The sequence below is a fragment of the Chiloscyllium plagiosum genome, chromosome 36, assembly GCF_004010195.1.
Source record: "Chiloscyllium plagiosum isolate BGI_BamShark_2017 chromosome 36, ASM401019v2, whole genome shotgun sequence".
Lineage (NCBI taxonomy): Eukaryota > Metazoa > Chordata > Chondrichthyes > Orectolobiformes > Hemiscylliidae > Chiloscyllium > Chiloscyllium plagiosum.
Window position 1 is genome coordinate 32,132,163 of NC_057745.1, and position 17,868 is coordinate 32,150,030.

Genomic DNA, 17,868 nt, shown 5'->3' on the forward strand with positions numbered 1-17,868 from the left:
GAGATGTTATTACACACCACTAGAGCAGGTGGGACTTGAATCCAAGCTGCCTGGACTGGAGTAGGGACCCTACCACTGAGACACAAGAGTACCTCACAATAACATGGTAAATGCCACTAAGGAGATGGAATGCCTTAACTATTGTAAGGCCAATAGGATGCCTTCCATCCTGATCAAGGTGAAGGCAAACCTTCTGTCCTTTCACACAATACAACATCAAACACAAGGTGGCGTCTGCTGCTTCCAATGAGAGATGGTCCTAACAACAAATTTAATTTGATTTTGCCTTACATCATAGCATAGCCCACATTGCTCAGACCCCTATAAGATTCTGCTCCAAAAACATCTGAGAAATTAGATTTAATTTCAGATTATTAGGGAAGCAGATACAGATTGAAATCAAATAGAAAATATATCAACCACTACAGCGGACAGCTGAAACTGACAACCGGAAGCGGCAGGGACAGACCACTATAAACACCGGAGGAAACATCAAAGAAGCGCTTCGCAGGAGGCTCCCAAGCACTGATGATGTCACCTAGCCAGGGGACGAAACGTTTGCAACAAAAACTTCCAGCTCGGTGAACAGAACCACAGCAGAAAATAGAGCCCTCAGAGGTCAGAGTTCAGTAACACAGCGGTACAGGCTGGGTTGCAGATGCGTGTGAGTGCAACAAAGACGATCTAAAGGCTGGATTTAGCAGCTTCAGAAAAAGGGAAATTACTGTCTCTGTTTCAGTTACTTTGAAGAAACAAATTTACAAGAACTGGCCATTTTACTGAAGACCAGGTAAGTGGATTCAGGTTGGCGGCTATGGGGTTTTGGTTTGGGGGTGCTGCGGGTGGAGTTGGGGAAGTCAAAGCCTGGACAGTGCTGGAGAGTGGAACCCTACCTGAGGTAAGGAGAGTTTCGAAGGATTTTCTGACTGAACAAGATGCTGAATACATTTGTCAATGGAACTGACAGAAAATCCATGAAATGTATCACATTTGATGTATCATCAACAACATAAAGTATAAATTATCAATTTTATCAGATACAATATCTGTTAATTCAAGATTAATATGCTGATTTTGGTTTAATTATAAAGTAAAAGCAAAAGTCATAAAACAAACAAATCTTGTCCATCAGTTTCTTCATTTGGTTCATTTCAATATATTGCTATCCCTGGACCACCACATGTCTCATAAATCTCTGCAATACACTCTCTCATTTGCCATCTTTCAGGGTTGAGAAAGGCTAGGATTTATAGCTTTTCCCTGCAACACAGACCTTTCACAGTCAGCATCAGATTAAAACGACATTATGGAAGTGTTTTGACAGCCAGCTATGAGAGCAGAGGCTTAGCTAATCCAATGATGGTCTAACCATTGCCTTGATGCTAAACATAGAGCAGTTCCATTTCTCCTTTAGTTGTCCTCAAGTCAAAAACACAGGAATGAGGGAACTGATAGGTCCTTTAATTAACATAAAACTCAGTTTCATAATCTTGAGGTTTCCAATATTTGACATAATTATACATTCTATTTCTGCATGAAGCCAAGTGTTTTGTTAACAGCAACAGTTTAGATACTTTTTGGTACTTATAAGATGTTTGTTGAGTCTGCTTTTCTGAAAAAAAAGCTTGTTTTGTTTCCTTCTTATGGTTTTCCTGATCTGTTCAAAATCCCAGGCCCCAGTAGAATGCCTTGCATGCTATAGTCAGACTGTAAGACAGAGCTATTTTAGTTCCTATGTACAGAAGCATAAACAGTTTTGCCACATCTTCCAGTACCTCAGACTCAGTGCATTTAGTGCATACATGTTTTTTTTAAAGTATTATCCTTGTTATGCAATTCAACTCAGACCCTGTCTTAGCAGACTAGAAATAATTTGTCAATCTGTCCGAATCATCACAGCTGTTTTCACAAAGACAGTTGGCAGTTTATGGAAAGTAGATTAGTGGCCATCTGCTTACCTTTCTCGAATGGTTGCCTGGATGTAATTAGCAATGGAGTCAGCTACCTGCAGAGTATGGGCTGTGTCAAAATACTGCCTGCTCAAAGTGTCTCCAGAACAGGCGTCCACCAGGACAAATAGCAACCCTGCCTTCTCGGACAGAAAGACTTCATCATTCACCTACGGGAACAGTATAGCAATTCTGTTAAAAAAGGGAATTCTTGGGTTTCAATAGAATTCAACATGAAATTTCCTGAAGGAATTCAGAACTACCAGTTGAGATATGTTTGGGTTAGTTTGGTCAACCTAACTCCCAATTGGTTGAAAAACAATGAACTAACAACATTTTTGCCAGTCACCACATTGAGATAATTGCTCGGGCCACATAGTTACCAGACCAAATGATCCAAAGAATGTGGTTTTAAATTCCACTGTGACAGCTTGAGAATTTGAATTCTGTTTTATAAATGCTGGAAATAAGAAGTTGGCATCAGTAAAGGTGTCCACATTTTGGATTGCTGTTTGAAGTTATCAGTGTCCTTCAGGGAAGGAAACCTGTGTTCATTATCCAATTTGGCCTACATGTGACTCCAATCACACACCAATTCAGTTGCCTCTTAACCTCTGTGTGAAAGATCGAGCATTAATGCCAGTGAGTTTAACACCAATTTTCAATTGTAACTAAGGATGGGCAAGAAAGGACAGTCTTGACAACATTCTGAGGACTAATCGAAAATATATTACAATATAAAGATCTGAGGTTTAACATCTTTTTCAGCTATGGCCCCACCCAGGCCCATTCCTAACAACGTCCCCTTTTTAAATACAACATACCAGATCCCATTGAATAGAGCAGCAGACTTAGAGAGTCACAGAGCTGTACAGCATGGAAACAGACCCTTCGGTCCAACCTATCGGTGCCGATCAGATATCTTAAATTAATCTAGTCCCAATTGCTAGCACTTGGCCCATATCCCAAGGTTCTTTACTCAGAGTGGTAAGGGTGTGGAATGCCCTGCCTGCCAATGTAGTTAACTCAGCCACATTAGGGAGATTTAAATAATCCTTGGATTAGCATATGGATAATGATGGGATAGTGTTGGGTTTATATTAGTTCAAAGGTCAGCGCAACATCAAGGGTCGATGGGCCTGTTCTGCGCTGTATTGTTGTATGTATGTATGAATGTAAACCCTTCCTATTCATATACCCGTCCAGATGCCTTTTAAATGTAGCAATTGTACCATCCTCCACCATTTTCTCTGGTAGCTCATTCCATGCACGTATCATCGTCTATGTGAAAAAGTTGCCCCTTAGGTCTCTCTTAAATCTTTCCCCTCTCACCTTAAACCTATGCCATCTAGTTCTGGACTTCCCCACTCCAGGGAAAAGACCATGTCTATTTACCCTATCCATGTCCTTCGTGATTTTATAAACCTCTATGAGGTCACCCCTCAGCCTCTGACACTCCAGGGAAAGTAGCCCTAGCCTATTCAGCCTCTCTCTCTATAGCTCAAATCCTCCAACCCTGGCAACATCCTTGTAAATCTTTTCTGAACCCTTTCAAGTTTCACAACATCCTTCCTACAGGATGGAGACCAGAATTGCACGCAATATTTGATGGGCTGAATGGCCTTCTTAAGCTCTCATGCTTTATATTAGCACAGAAAAGTGTCATTTCAGCTGATGTCATCGGAAAGGAAGGAAATGGGAGGTAAATTAAACAAAATTAAATAAGACAAAAAAAATGTAACGACCCTCCTCTATGGCTCCTCACCACCTCTCTCAATTTATAAGTCTCCAGTCCAACCTCCTAATCTTCATCTTCCGTCATCTTACACAACTCCTCACCATCTTGATTCCCCAAATGACTCCTGAAGTTCTCACCCAAACAGAACTGAAAGATCAAGAAAAGAGGTCAATCTCATTCTCCAATAACATTCTCCAATAACATATCACTGATGCTTGATAAAATGGAAACAAACAGAAAATTCCATCCATGAGTTAATGAAAAGAAAGAAAGTACAGGGGTTTTGTTAAAGGTTGTTCCATTGCTAAGACAGTGAAATATGGTTTGTTTGGCCAATGATGTCTTACGTAGTAATACAGCTCTGAAGCAGCTTGTCATAAACTGGGTCATTTAGCACACAGCTGGTTCTTCTGTATCTTAGTTCTAGAAAACTAATAACATGTTTATATTACAGAATGTCTTCAAGTAAAACAAACTTCTGTAATTAGCTGGAGCTCTGGGAGCCACAGAATCAAACCCATTCTTGTTGTGAATCATGATTCTGAAAAAAAACACACAAAATGTCACCACATTTCTGGCTGCCATGCATCTTCTGGTTCCTGGAATAGCTTCAGAGAGATACTGGCAACCTTTTCGATTGCTGACAGCCAGGAGGAGATGGAATGTGGCAGCACCGATTGCTGTGCCCTGGTATAGTGCTGGAAGGATAATGGACAATCATATTATCAGACCGCCCTGGTATCTCAGACCCTCCCAGAAACAGAAGGGACTGTGGCAGCATAGATACAGTGTCAGCTGAGTAATAGAAAATAGAGCAAGTTTGTGAATGGATTTATTTTGTTTTGGAGGATAGCTTGGTGGTTCAGTGGTTAGCACCGCTGCCTCACAACAGCAGGGACCTGGGTTCAACTCCATCCTCAGGTAACTGTCTATGTGGAGTTTGCACATTCTCCCTGTGTCAGTGTGTGTTTCCTCCACATGCTTTGGTTTCCTCCCACAGTCTAAAGATGTTCAGGTTAATAGGATTGGCCATGCTAAATTGCCCATAGTGTTCAGGAAGGTCCAGGCTGGGTGGATTAGCCATGGGAAATGCAAGGTTACTGGAATAGGGTAGAGGATTTTGGGTGGGATACTCTTTGAAAAGGTTTGTGTGGACTTGATGGGCCAAATGGCCTGCTTCCACATTGTAGGGATTCTATGGACCATTGCTTTCCTTGATCTATATTAATGACCTAGCCTCCGGAGAACTGAGCACAATTTAAAAGTTTACAGATGGTAAGAGACTTAGAAGTGTTATGAACTGTGAGAAGGACAGAGAAAGAGAGAGACTTCAAGAGAACATTGATTAGTGAGTTTTGAGTAGATTTGTTGCTCAGGTTGAGGTTCTGGGTGTAGGTTTGCTCGCTGAGCTGGAAGGTTCATTTCCAGATGTTTTGTTACCATACTAGGTAACATCTTCAGTGAACTTCAAGATGAAGCACTGCTGATGATTCCTGCTTTCTAATTATGTGTTTGGGCTTATTTGGGTTATTGATGTCATTTCCTGTGGTGATGTCATTTCCTGTTCATTTTCTCAGGGGTGGTAAATTGGGTCCAAGTCAATGTGTTTGTTCATAGAGTTCCGGTTGAAATGCCATGCTACTAGGAATTCTCATGGGTGTCTCTGTTGGGCTTGTTCTAGAATGAATGTTTTGTCCCAGTTGAAGTGGTGTCCTTCCTCATCTGTATGTAAGGCTACTAGTAAGGATATAGATACTTATAACACCCTATACAGATAACAAGCAAAACTAATGTCATTTACAAAATACCGTGCAAGAACTGTAACAAACACTACACTGGACAAACAGGCGAAAAGCTAGCCACCAGGATACATGAACATCAACTAGCCACAAAACGACATGACCCTCTCTCACTAGTATCCTTACATACGGATGAGAAAGGACACCACATTGACTGAGACAACACAAACCAAACAGAGACACGCACAAGAATTCTTAGAAGCATGGCATTCCAACCGGAACTCTATCAACAAACACATTGACTTGGACCCGATTTACCATCCACTGAGAAAAAAAAAGGAAATGACATCACCAACCCAAAGAAACCCAAACATATAAATAGAAAGCAGGAATCATCAGCAGTGCTTTGTCCGGAGACTCACTGAAGATGTTACCTAAAATGGTGATGAAATGTCTGAAAATGAACCTTCCAGCTCAGCGAACAAATCTACATCCAGAACATATATTGGCTGGTGGGTTAGGCAGAACCCATGGCAGCTGAAATTTAATATGGCGAACAGTGAAGTGATATATTTTGGAACGAAGACCAAACAAAAGCAATCTAAATTATAGGGAGCGATTCTAAAGGGGCTGGAGGAGCAAATATACATGGGTATATGTATTCAACTCTGAGGACCCAGGCTTGAATCCCACTGCAGCAGATGGTGGAATCTGAATTTAGTAAAAATCCTGAAATACGATTCTAATGATGATGATGAATCCTTCAGTTTGACAGTAAAAGCCATCTGGTGTTCACTGGGATGGAAATCTGCCATCCTCACCTGGTCTGGCTTATAAGCGACTCCAGACCCACAGCAATTTGGTTGACTCTCAATTGCCCTCTGTGTAATTAGGGATGGGCAATAAATGTTGGCCTAGCCAGTGACACCAACATCACCTGAATGAATAAAAAAAAACTCACTGGGGTAGAGCAGTTGAAAAAATGATAAAATGATTAACAGCGATATAGAATCTTAAGCTTTGAAAAGATAGATATTGAGTTAAAAACAAAGTCTGGTGAACATTAATAAAATATTGCTTCAGCCTCAATTTGGAATATTGCGTTTATTTCTGGAAGACACACTTTAGGCACAAGCTGAGGGCTTTCGAGAAAATTTGGAAAATATTTATAAGAATGAATCTGGGGTGAAGAATGGTTACATTGTTAAATTCTACTTCTGCTTTAGTTGCGTGGGCATTAAAGACTAATACCCATATTTACCCACGTGTACAAATAGTTCCTAAGGCAGGCGTAACATAGTGAAATACAGCCTGAAAAAGAAAGCTTATCAATGGCAAGAGTGCAAAGGTGAGTTTGAAGATTTTAGGTGTTGGGGCTGTGACTATTTCCTTTGACAGTTTGCTCCTTTGGAGAAGCTGTGAATGTTCTACTTACAAAAGAAAAGATTGAGAGAAGATTTGTTTGATGGGTTCAAGGTGAGCTCTGGACAAAGTAGACAGGGAGAAACTGTTTCTGTTAGTAGAGAGTTCAAGACCTAAAGGGCACAGATTGATGACAGTCAGAAGAACCAAATGAGGACAAATGTTACACAATCAGGGGTTAGGATCTGGAATGCATCACCTTAGAGTGTTGCAGAAAGGTTCAATCATGGTGTTCAAGTATGAATTGGTTAATTACCTAGAGAGAATGCTCATTGGCAGGGGAACTGATGAATTGCTCTTACCAAATGACCTCTTTCTGCACTGTAACCTGTAATTCAAAGGAGCCTCAGGTAGTCCTGTTCAGTTTCTGGTACTGTTTCAATTCTATGCCAGTTTGGACACCTGAGGATGAGAATCTTCGATGACTATGATATTCATGCTGATACCCAAGGTCCTTATGAGTAAGACAGTTGTCCTGATTCTTCTACACAGCTCCGAAACATGGAGGACCTTGGGAAACACCATCAATGCTGTTTGAGAAGGATTCATCGCATCAACTGGGAGGACAGGTATACTAATATTAGTGCCCTCGAAGCAGCTAACACCATCAGCATCAAGGACATAATCATCTGAAACCAAATCTGCTGGGCCAGCCATATGTCTAAGATACCAGAGTTCCAACTGCCAAAGCAAAACATCTTCACCCAGCTCAAGGAAGTTCAAATGAGAGGAGTGCTAAGGAAGCATTTCAAAGACTCCACAAAAGCTTCTTTAAAAAAAACCGCAGCACAGAGGTGGAACAGAGGAGACCTTTGTTCAGAAGAAACCGGTTTGGAGGAACCTTCTGTTGAGGTGACACAATTCTTTGAGAACATGCATTGGCAAGAGGAAGTCTGGGAAGGAACTGGAGAAAGGAATACCAATGATCTCAAGGCCAAGGACCAGTCCCACCTTTCGAAAATACCTTCTAAATGTGTACTCAGAGATGTGGCTCTAGGATTGGCTCATCAACCACACCAAGACCAACAGAACTGGGGTCACATGACCAGTGACACTGGGTTTCCTCGGTGGATGATCAGACTCATTTGCAAGTGTTTGCCAATAATGTCTAAGCCATAAATAGAAGGAACACATTTTCACACTATCTACTTCTAAAAAGATTGAGGAGGCTACATTCTAAACCCTACACTGATCCTTAACCAGATCCAAGAAATTATTGAATTTGCTCTTTGGAAGAGGCAATTAATTGATGCTCTGAAAATGATACTTTCCTGAGAACTGAAGATAGGGTGCATATAGATGCAGGTGGTCAGAGATAAAGCTAATGATGGATTATATTGAACCTTTTATTCCAGAAAGCCACTGACATGACCTGGTCTCAATAAACAGGATGACTACTGTTTACAGCTGCTCGATGGCATAAATCAGTCGTTTGGATACACACCGCCCATGATTCCGTGATTAAATTGGCATCATGTGGAAACTGTTGGCAGATCACACCCGCCTGGCAGTGTTGCCAAGTAAAATGGCTCATTTGGTATTCACAATATTAAAATTCACAAATAAAATTAAATTGAAATTTGAGGAGAGATTTATTTCATTCGATCTTATTTTCCCTTCTTCTTGTGCCTGTCTTAATGCACCCCACACTGGGAGGCATTATTAACCTTTACTGATGGCATTAATTGGCCAATATTCAATTTGATCACTGATTATATATCATTGACAATCAGACATGCTGTGTATGTTTAAAACAGGCAGCTAACAGGGTCTTGTGTCCTAAAGATGTGGCATAAGATGTTCAAACTGGTTACATTCAAAAAAACTTTATAACAGTCACCTAATGCAATACTATCTGGTTAACACTATTGCTACAAAGTTACCATTGACCCCATTGCCTCTGAATAGCTGAATAGCCTGTTTTTGCTAATGTAGGGATTTGAAAATTTACACTCAGTTTATTAAAAAGGTAATTTAAAACCTAGCACCAGTAAAGGTATGCACAAATATTTCTGATTGTTGTGAAGACTCAACTGATTCACTAATGTCCAAACTTGTGGAGAGTGTATCTGTCATTATCCGAACTGACCCATACGTGACTCCAGCATCACACCAGATGGTTGACTCTTAATTGAAAACTGAAATGGGATGGATAGCTACTCAGTTATATCTCAGGGTTGGGTAATAAATGCAGACTATTGCTGTAACACACAATGGTTATAAGAAGCTGGTGAATGAGTGGCCCAAGTGACTTTCTCTTTCCTTTGTCACTCTATACCTCACAAACAAATAGGAGTACAATTCTCAAGGGAAAGCTGGAGCAGAGGAACCTGGGTGTATTTGCACACAGATCATTGAAGATGGTGGGTCAGGTGGTGACAGCAGTTAGTAAAGCACAGAGTGTCTTCAGCATTATTAACAGCAGCATACAGTGTAAGAGGAAGGTGGTGATGTGAATTTGTATAAGTCACTTGTAGGACCTCAGCTGGTCAACATGTCATAGGAGAGATGTGAAAGAGGGCAAGTAAGTGGTTTACAAGAATGGTTCCAGGAATAAGAAATGTCAGTTATGATGATAGGTTAGGACAATTCTCCTTGGAGAGAAGGCCGAGAGAAAATTTGACACAGAGGCTTTCAACATCATGAGGAGGCTGCATATAATAGATAGGTAGAAGCTGCTCCTGCTCTTAAGAGGAACATGAATGAGAGGACACAGGTTGAAAGAGATGTGGAAATGAAGCAAGGGTGAAGTGAGAAAAAAAACCATTTTTCACACAGTGAGTAGTTAAGGGAATGGATTTTCTGGAAATGTGGTAGAAGCAGATTGAGCTGCGGCATTTGAGAGAGCATTGGATGATTATTTGTATGTAGATATTACACAAGGGCATAGAGACAAAGCAGGAGACTGGCAGTAGGTAATGTTGCTCATTGGATGATCTGGTACATACAAGATAGATCAAATGGCCTCCTACTCCACTGTAATAGTTCTGTGATTTGGAGATGCACCTGACTGGGGAGCCCTTGTCTTCAGCAGTGCTACTGTCAGTATCTCGTATTGTAGGCGCTACATGCATTATAAGAACTTAGGAAATAGGAGCAGAAATGGGCCATTTGGCCCATTGAGCCTGCTCTGCCATTCAATAAGATGATGGCTCATTTTATTGTGGACTCAGCTCCACTTACCTGCCTGTGCACTATAACCCTTAATTTCTTTACTATTCAAAAAACAATCTTTGCCTTAAAAAACATTTAACGAGGTAGCCTCAACTGTTTCATGGGGCAGGGACTTCCACAGATTTACAGCGCCCTTTGGGAGAAGTTCCTCCTCAACTCAGTCCTAAATCTGCTCCTCTTTATTTTAAGGCTATGCCCCCTAGTTCTAGTTTCACCCGTCATTATGGCTTGCAGTATAACAGCCTGACAATACGCCGTGTCCCGTGTAATCAACTTCTATTTTGCAGCATGGAAAGAAAATTAATACAGTTTACACAATTAACATTCACCATACAGCTCAACCAATCAGGATGCAGGTAGCTGTACTTAAACAGTAGCTTCAAGAAGTTAGATACCCCCAAGGTGAAGAACATTTCAACAGTGTGACAAATTGCCCTGAGGGACAGATGCATATACTGGGAGGTTTTGAAATTATTGCACTTCGTTAACTATGCATTACTAAAACAGAGATTCTAAGAAGGGTTCTCAAGATAACCAATTGATAGCATGAATAACATGAAATCAAAGTTAGTTATTAGGGAAAGCTGTGAACTAACAGTCCACGAATAACTGTGTTTGTTGATAAATTATGTAATTCTGAATTCAAAGTGAGGCAAAATGAAAAGGAAATCTCAAACGAACTGGGAAGCGTGACAAAATTAGGAAAGTAATATAAGATTTAAAAAGAACTTCAAGAGAACAGAACATAGAAAAAGACCGTTCAACTGATCACGTCTGTGTTGGCTTTCTGTTGCAGCAATCCAGAATTAATCATCGAATCCCTACAGTGTGGAAGCAGGCCATGTGACCCATGAGTCCACACCGACCCTCCAAAGAGCATCCCACCTAGACCTGCCCTCCTACCCTATCCCTGTAACCCTGCATTTACCATGTAATCCACCTTACGTACACATCTGTAGACACTATGGGCAATTTAGCATGGCCAATCCACCTAACCTGCACATCTTTGGACTATGGGAGGAAACCGCAACACCTGGAGGAAACCAGGCAGACACAGAGAGAATGTGCAAATTCCACACAGTCACTTGAGGGTGGACCTGGGTCTATGACACTGTGGGCAGCAGTGCTAATCCTGGAGCTATATCAAACCCTTTGTTCTATACTAATCAAAAACTAACATTCTGTTCTGCTCTTTTCCACAGCACTGTATCAATTCCCCCTTAAATCCACTGCCCTGCAAGTCCAAAGCTACACTCTGTGCTCTGGTCTCTTTCCATGGTGCCATCCTTCCACAAAATAAAAGGTTTTGGCCAATTCTCCCTTCCACATAAAAGATGCAATGATCTCTGTCTCTTCCTGCGATCTCAACCATTCCCTGTGTCAAACTTGGCTTTTGTATTTTTAGATTCACTCGCCTTGTGCACTTATTCACAAACTGAGTGCTTTTCACTGTTGCACTAAATAAAACTCTCAGTTCTTTTTAAATGATTGTTATTGTCCCAGCCTGCTATGTCTCTCTGTACTCATGACAAGGTCAGCTAACAAATCTCATTTCTCTTGACACTTGTTCCCACAACTGCCCTGCTGCTGTCACCAGGAAGCTTTGAAAATTCCCACCACGTATGGGTTCATTCCTATGAGGAACCTTCAATCTGTTTCAACCCCAGTACCAGTTCTGGAAGTGCTGCTGAGGCATCTCATGGTATCAGAAGATGAGAAATTAAGCACAAGTGCCTCAGGGGATTGCTGGAGAATTTTTGTTCCTGGAGGATTCAAATGCAGGGAATTGGCAAGTGATCATCTTTTAATTTTTCTGGAACAGCAGGATACTCCCTGGAGGGTCTGAGCAAGGAGGGAAGATTGAATAGGTGAAGGTTATTTTCCTTGGAGCAGTGATGGTTTAGAAGGGACCTGATAGAGGTATATAAGATTGAAAAGGTCATAGATAAGAGGGCATTATTTCCATTAGTCGAGAGATCAATAACCAAGGGGATAGATTTGAGGTGAAAGGCAGGTTGAAGAAGAGATGAGAAGAAACTTTCTCATCCAGAAGGTGGCAGGGATCTGGAACTCACTGCCTGAAACAGTGGTTGAGTTAAAAACTCCTGTAACCAGGTAAGCAGTATTTAGATATTTGCTTGTTGTCATTACCTTTAGGGCTTTGGGTCAAAAGCTGAAAAATGGTATTGGTGTAGTCAGATCTCCATTAACTAGCACAGACATGTTGGGCCTAACGGCCTCTTCCTGTCCTATAAATATCTTTGAGATAATGAGCAATCTTTCCCTTGATTTGGAGGAGGTGTCATCCATCTTAACCATTTTAAAAACTGATAATACTGCAGATGCTGTAAAACAACACAAGTTGCTGGAAAAGCTCATCAGGTCTAGCATTCGTGAAAATAAATCAGAGTTAATGTTTCAGGTCCTTGAGGAAGGGCCCAAAATGTTAAGTTTAATTTCTCTTCACAGATGCTTCACTGACCTGCTGAGCTTTTCCAGCAACTTCTATTTTCGTTAACCATTTTATCTTCTTTTCTGAGCAGAGGCTGACTGGCTTGGACATGAGTCACTTTTTGATTGGAACCACTGCCCTTTCCATTACTGATTTAGTGTCAGTCCTCCCATTTGACAAACTATCACAATTTCCCTCAATCTTTGGATGGTTCTAGTAATAATAGCTGCCTGCCCATGTTAAAACGCACTGGGAGTGGATCATAAAATTCACTAGATGACCATTCCTGACATCCATCTGCCCACATATTGAGGCACTTGTTGAGGCTTCTTCCTACCCATGTTGACATCATTGTGGGGCATGGGAGGGTCCAAGCTACGTGAGAGCTAGGCAGGAAGGGGAGTGCCTCCCATCAAAGGCACCCCATCCCTCCATTTGCCAATTCAAAATCAGCTCAACAACTATCCTCTAATCTCAAATCCAGCCTGTCAACCTGTTCCCCTGATTAATCCCCCAATTTATCCAAGCTTGTTGAAATGGTGAGACCACCTACAGCTCCACAGTGGGCACCACTCCCAACTGGGGGTCTTGGGACTGCGGAGTGATCAGATATCTGATTGGTCAGTAGCTCTCTAGGTCTAGGTCTTCTCCAACAAAAGGGACAAAGCCTCTCCTTAAATAATTCTGTTGGTGCAATGAAACAGCTGTGGGGAAGGGGGCAGCCAGCGAGATTATTAGTGCTATTGAACCAGGATCGGGTAGGAGTGAACCATGGTCCCTGCAAAATACAGCCCTATAATTCACCATTTACCAGAACAATACTGGGCCTTAGAGAGTAATAAGGACACATTACATAATCACAACTTGTACTTCCTGAATCCAGGATGTTCAGGGCAAGGTATAATGAGGTGTTTAAGGCAATGGAAGGATTTAAAAAAAAAACTTTCTAATCAACCCGTACAGAGATGTTATTATACACCTCAGGAACAGGGGGGACAAACCTGGGCCTACTGCCTCAGAGGTAGGGATGCTATCATGTGCCACAAGAGCCCCTTGGAGGGATTCAGTAAAATAAACAGAGACTGGGGCAGTCAAAAACATGGATAACCCAAACGAAGAACAAGTTCATTTAGGAGTGAAACCAGGAAATACCTTTTCATACAAAGGATAATGAAAACCTAGAGCATCCTCTTCCAAAAAACTATAAGGTGATAATTGAAATTGAGATTGACTGACTTTTGCCAGGTTAGCGTGTCAAGCAACAAACAAAAAATGATAAATGGAGTAGGGCACAGCCCACCTGCACTGTTACTAGCCTCATCACTCCGGGGACAGCACAAAAGTTAAAGATTTAATCAAATTACACAAAATCCCCCAATTTACTTGCCTGAAAAACTTGGGTTATTAGAATACCCGGGCCAGCCTTCTGTACTTAAAAGAAAACTATTCTTTACTCCAAAGAAATCAGTTCTAACACAACTAAGCAAATTATGTCTTTTCAACTTAAACCCCTGCACCCACATGTGCAGTCAGACAGAAGCAAATAGAAAAAAAATCAAAGATCCTATGGGTGAAAGGGGAAAAAAATAAATTAGGACAACACAGTTTGATACTACCAGGAAGAGGATTTAATGAAGTGTCCTTATACTTCCTCAAAGCCCTTCTGGTATCTAATCATCTTCCTTCCAAACCACTTCAGGGGGTAACTGCAGACATAAGGAAGTTAGGGCACAAATTGTTCAGTCTCTCAGTCTCTGGTCAGTGGGTAGCAGCTAGCTAATGGTGAGAGAATAGATAACTAACTTCCAATTCTTAATACTACTGCACGCGGGGAGAGATAACATTGTCTGTTGCGAATCTGGAGGTTTTCTGCCACGGTATTGTACACACATAGGTTGTCCATCTGTCTTGGAGCCAGTCAGAGGGTTGTGGTTATGCTGAGCACTTCTGATCCACACAGCTGCTCCTGATAGTCTGTGGTTGTTTCTGGGAAAGTTGCCTCTGATCATATGTGGTGCTGATGTGTCCACCAATCTCCCTTCACTACCTGAGCAAAGCAGGAGTGTAAATTGAACTCACAATGAGTTCCTGCAATTTGTTTTAAAACTGCAACATCTCCTTCCACAGGTTCCTTGGTTTTAATTTTTTTTTCCCCATTTTACTCCAAGATCCAAAAATAAAGAAAAATTAAAAGATGTGGTACTTATACCTAATTGAACAACAAAAGTTGCTTAAGAGGCTACATGCTCTAGACTCCTCCAGTTCCTATACTGCCCCATATTACAAACAGAAATGCTGGCTAATAGCAGCAGAAACATTTCATTCATGAATATCCCTCAAAGTTTCATCTGTTCCTCTGCTTTCTTCTGAAAAGAAAACCTCAAACTCTGGCTAAGTCACATCGAGAGTATTGTGTCCATTTCTGGTCACCACACTTTAGGAAGAGTGAGGTGACAGCTCTTAAGAGAGTGTGTGGAGGGGATTTACTGGAGTCGTTCCAGGGATGAGGGATTTTAGGTACACAGTAGCAAAAACTGAGTTTGTTCGGGGGAGATTTGTTAAAGGTGCATGACATTATGAATGGTTCAAATAAGAGACACAAAGAAAGAGAGGTATTCCCATCAGCTAATGGCACAAGGACTCAAGAAGACAGATTTGAGATTGTGGAACAGAGTAACGAGGAGGGGAGCATGAGTGGAAGTGGGAGAGTGACATGAAATGGGGGGGGGCATGTGAGGTAATGGGGAGGAATGTGAGGAAATGGGAAGGGGATGTGAGGTAGTGGGGGGGGAATGTGAGGTAGTGGGAGGGGGGCGTGAGGAGGTGGGGGGCACGTGAGGAGGTTGGGAGGGACGTGAGGAAGTGGACAGAACTTGCGGAAGTGGGGGTGTGAGGAAGTGAGCGATGATGTGCTGAAGGGGAAGAAAGGATATGAGGAAGAACATTTTGACATAGTGAAATTTGCTGCCTAAGGAGGGTGGTGAAAGCAGAGATAATCACTGATTTGATAAGGAAATTTGATTTGATAAATCCCAGCGCTGGAAAAAGTACAGCATGTCAGGCAATGTCTGAGGAGCAAGAGAGTCAATGTTTTGTCCAAACCATCGACTCTACAGCTCTTCAGATGCTGCCTGACCTGCTGTGCTTTTCTCAGTGCTACGCTTTGTCAACAAAGGAAATTTGACGATCATTTGAAGGAATTAAACTTGCAAGGCTACAGGGAATAGGACTGATTGGATGGGTCATAGATTTGATGGGCTAAATGGCCTGTGTCACAGTGACTCTAAGACACTCGCAGTTCTCCTAAAACTTGCACCACTGTCCTCCCACAGGTCTGCACAGTTCCTGCGTTTTCACTTCCAATCAGCAACCTCCCTCCTCACTTTAATAGAACAAGCCACTGAGAGTGGGCCTTGCATCAAACTCTGTTTACCTGAATTGACTCAGTTCAGAAACCTCTCTGAGAGGTTATCAGCTATGTTATCAGCTGCAATAGATAAACCTGCTGTCAGAGTTCTCTGGTGCAGCATTCTGCTTCCTAAAACACAATATGAATTGAGCTGGAATAAAACAATGAGCAGATAATTATTTCTTATTGCTGTGGGTTGAGGAGTAAAAATAACCCAGGCCACTGGGATCAACATAGCTGCTATTCTTCGGAATAGTACCATGGGTCCTCTTACTTTCAGGTGAGAGATTTATTGTGGCCTCAGTTTAAGATCTCATCCGAAAATGCAAAAGAACAGGTTCAGCGACTGATTAATGCCAGTACTCAGGATTGCCAACAGACTACTTAAAAGTAAATGTTTGCACTCAAACATCTAGGTCTGTGTTCGCATAATCAGGGGCTGGAATTTCTTCAGCAGTTCCCAGCTGTTCAGGAAATTTGTGCCAGAGTCTCAGAGTTAAGATCTGTTATGAATTTGCACATCTGAAATATCAGTCATTCAAGATTTTGCTGTTATTCCTAAAATCTGGACAATGGTGGGTGGCAAGGTCATATTAACAGCCTTCCCTGGTTACCATTAGTGCATTCATCTCACAGAATGGGTCTAGAGTCACATTTAAATCAAAGTTAGGGCCAGGTTCTTAAACTCAAATCAACCAACTAATGACGGGGTGTATTAAAATCAGCTCCTTGTTGGCTATGATGGGATTCAAGCTCTGAAGCTGAACCTATTACCCTGACCAGCAGGCTAACACATACGCAATTTCCTCTTCCTTCATCAAAAAATACAGGTTGTTGTGAAGTGCAGGCCCTGTCCAACATCATTTAGATGATAAATTCAGATTAAAAAGAAAAACTGTTTTTTGCTCCTCTTGATCAAATTGTGTATCAAAATACCTTAATGTAATAGTTAAATTAAATTCAAGAGAATGATTGTTTTGACCTTCGAAGTTCCAATCTGAAAAGGAAGTCAAAATCAACATGAACTAACTTGTTGCTGTTACCTTAATGAAAGAGAATTTATGTCCATTTTGTATGTCTCCTGTGCTCTGTGACTGTATCTCAATTTTGATGTACACTCTGTGTGGGTCACTTGTTATAGCAACCTAGGGAGACAACAAAGATACATATAATGCCATCTGAGCCTTAACAATATGATGAACATTTTTGTTAATTCACTTACTATGAGCAAACAAACAGGGAAACACTGAAAACCGCATGGGGATTTCTGGCTATTTCACAGTAAAAAGTAAAACATTCACTAAATTCAATTGTTTGACTTTTGTCAGGGTGCTAGGATATCTGCCATGACTCTGCCCACTATTGGATAAACGATAAACTCTATTATGCATAAGTGGCTTGGCATTTGTTACTGTAGGAGGAATTAATTGCACTCGCCCACCCTACCCTCTGCTGCGTTTGGTGGGGGACAGGAACTTAACCAAATAGAAGGGTGGCAGCTGGAGAATCCACTGGTTTCCTATTAAACCCTGCTCAGTAGGATGTAGTTTGCACAGCTATGGGAGAAGGTGTATAGAAAGTAGCTGGAAGGAAGTGAAACCAAGGTATCTGAGAGAGTTAGGGGTTTACAGTGAACATTGGTTGACAACCTAATCCAAATAATGACCTAATAGAGATAGCTGAAGGAGTGAAACGATGAATTGAAGGTGGACCACATAACAATGAGGGAGGGGTGAAGCTAAGTTGATTAAATTTTCTCACTAATGTACTGCACAAAAAGTGAGAGAGGGGTCCTTGGTAAAATTGGAGCTAAGCGTGCCCAGGTATGAAGATGTCAAAAGGATGTGAGGAAGGGGGTAGTTGAGGGAAGCAATTTCTGAGGGAAACTCAAAAACCGAAACAGAAATTGCTAGAAAAACGCAGGAACGTCTGAGGAAGGGGCACTGGACCTGAAATGTTAACTCCGATTTCTATCCACAGATGCC

The 17,868-nt window shown here is 41.5% G+C and overlaps 2 protein-coding genes and 1 pseudogene across 2 annotated transcripts in view; all 3 read right to left on the bottom strand.

Moving 5' to 3' along the window:
* The window catches only part of LOC122540857 (cell migration inducing hyaluronidase 1), a 289,057-nt gene that overhangs the window by 192,876 nt on the left and 78,313 nt on the right, over positions 1-17,868 (bottom strand). The gene's annotated exons all lie outside the window — the stretch shown is intronic.
* The window catches only part of LOC122541088 (cell surface hyaluronidase-like), a 146,242-nt gene that overhangs the window by 9,012 nt on the left and 119,362 nt on the right, over positions 1-17,868 (bottom strand). Inside the window, exons 22-23 of the mRNA XM_043677617.1 lie at positions 16,927-17,028; positions 1,959-2,119 (exon numbers count right to left, since the gene is read on the bottom strand). Coding sequence (XP_043533552.1) covers positions 1,959-2,119; positions 16,927-17,028 — 263 coding nt within the window. The remainder of the gene's footprint in view (positions 1-1,958; positions 2,120-16,926; positions 17,029-17,868) is intronic.
* Positions 96-212, bottom strand: LOC122541143 (annotated as a pseudogene).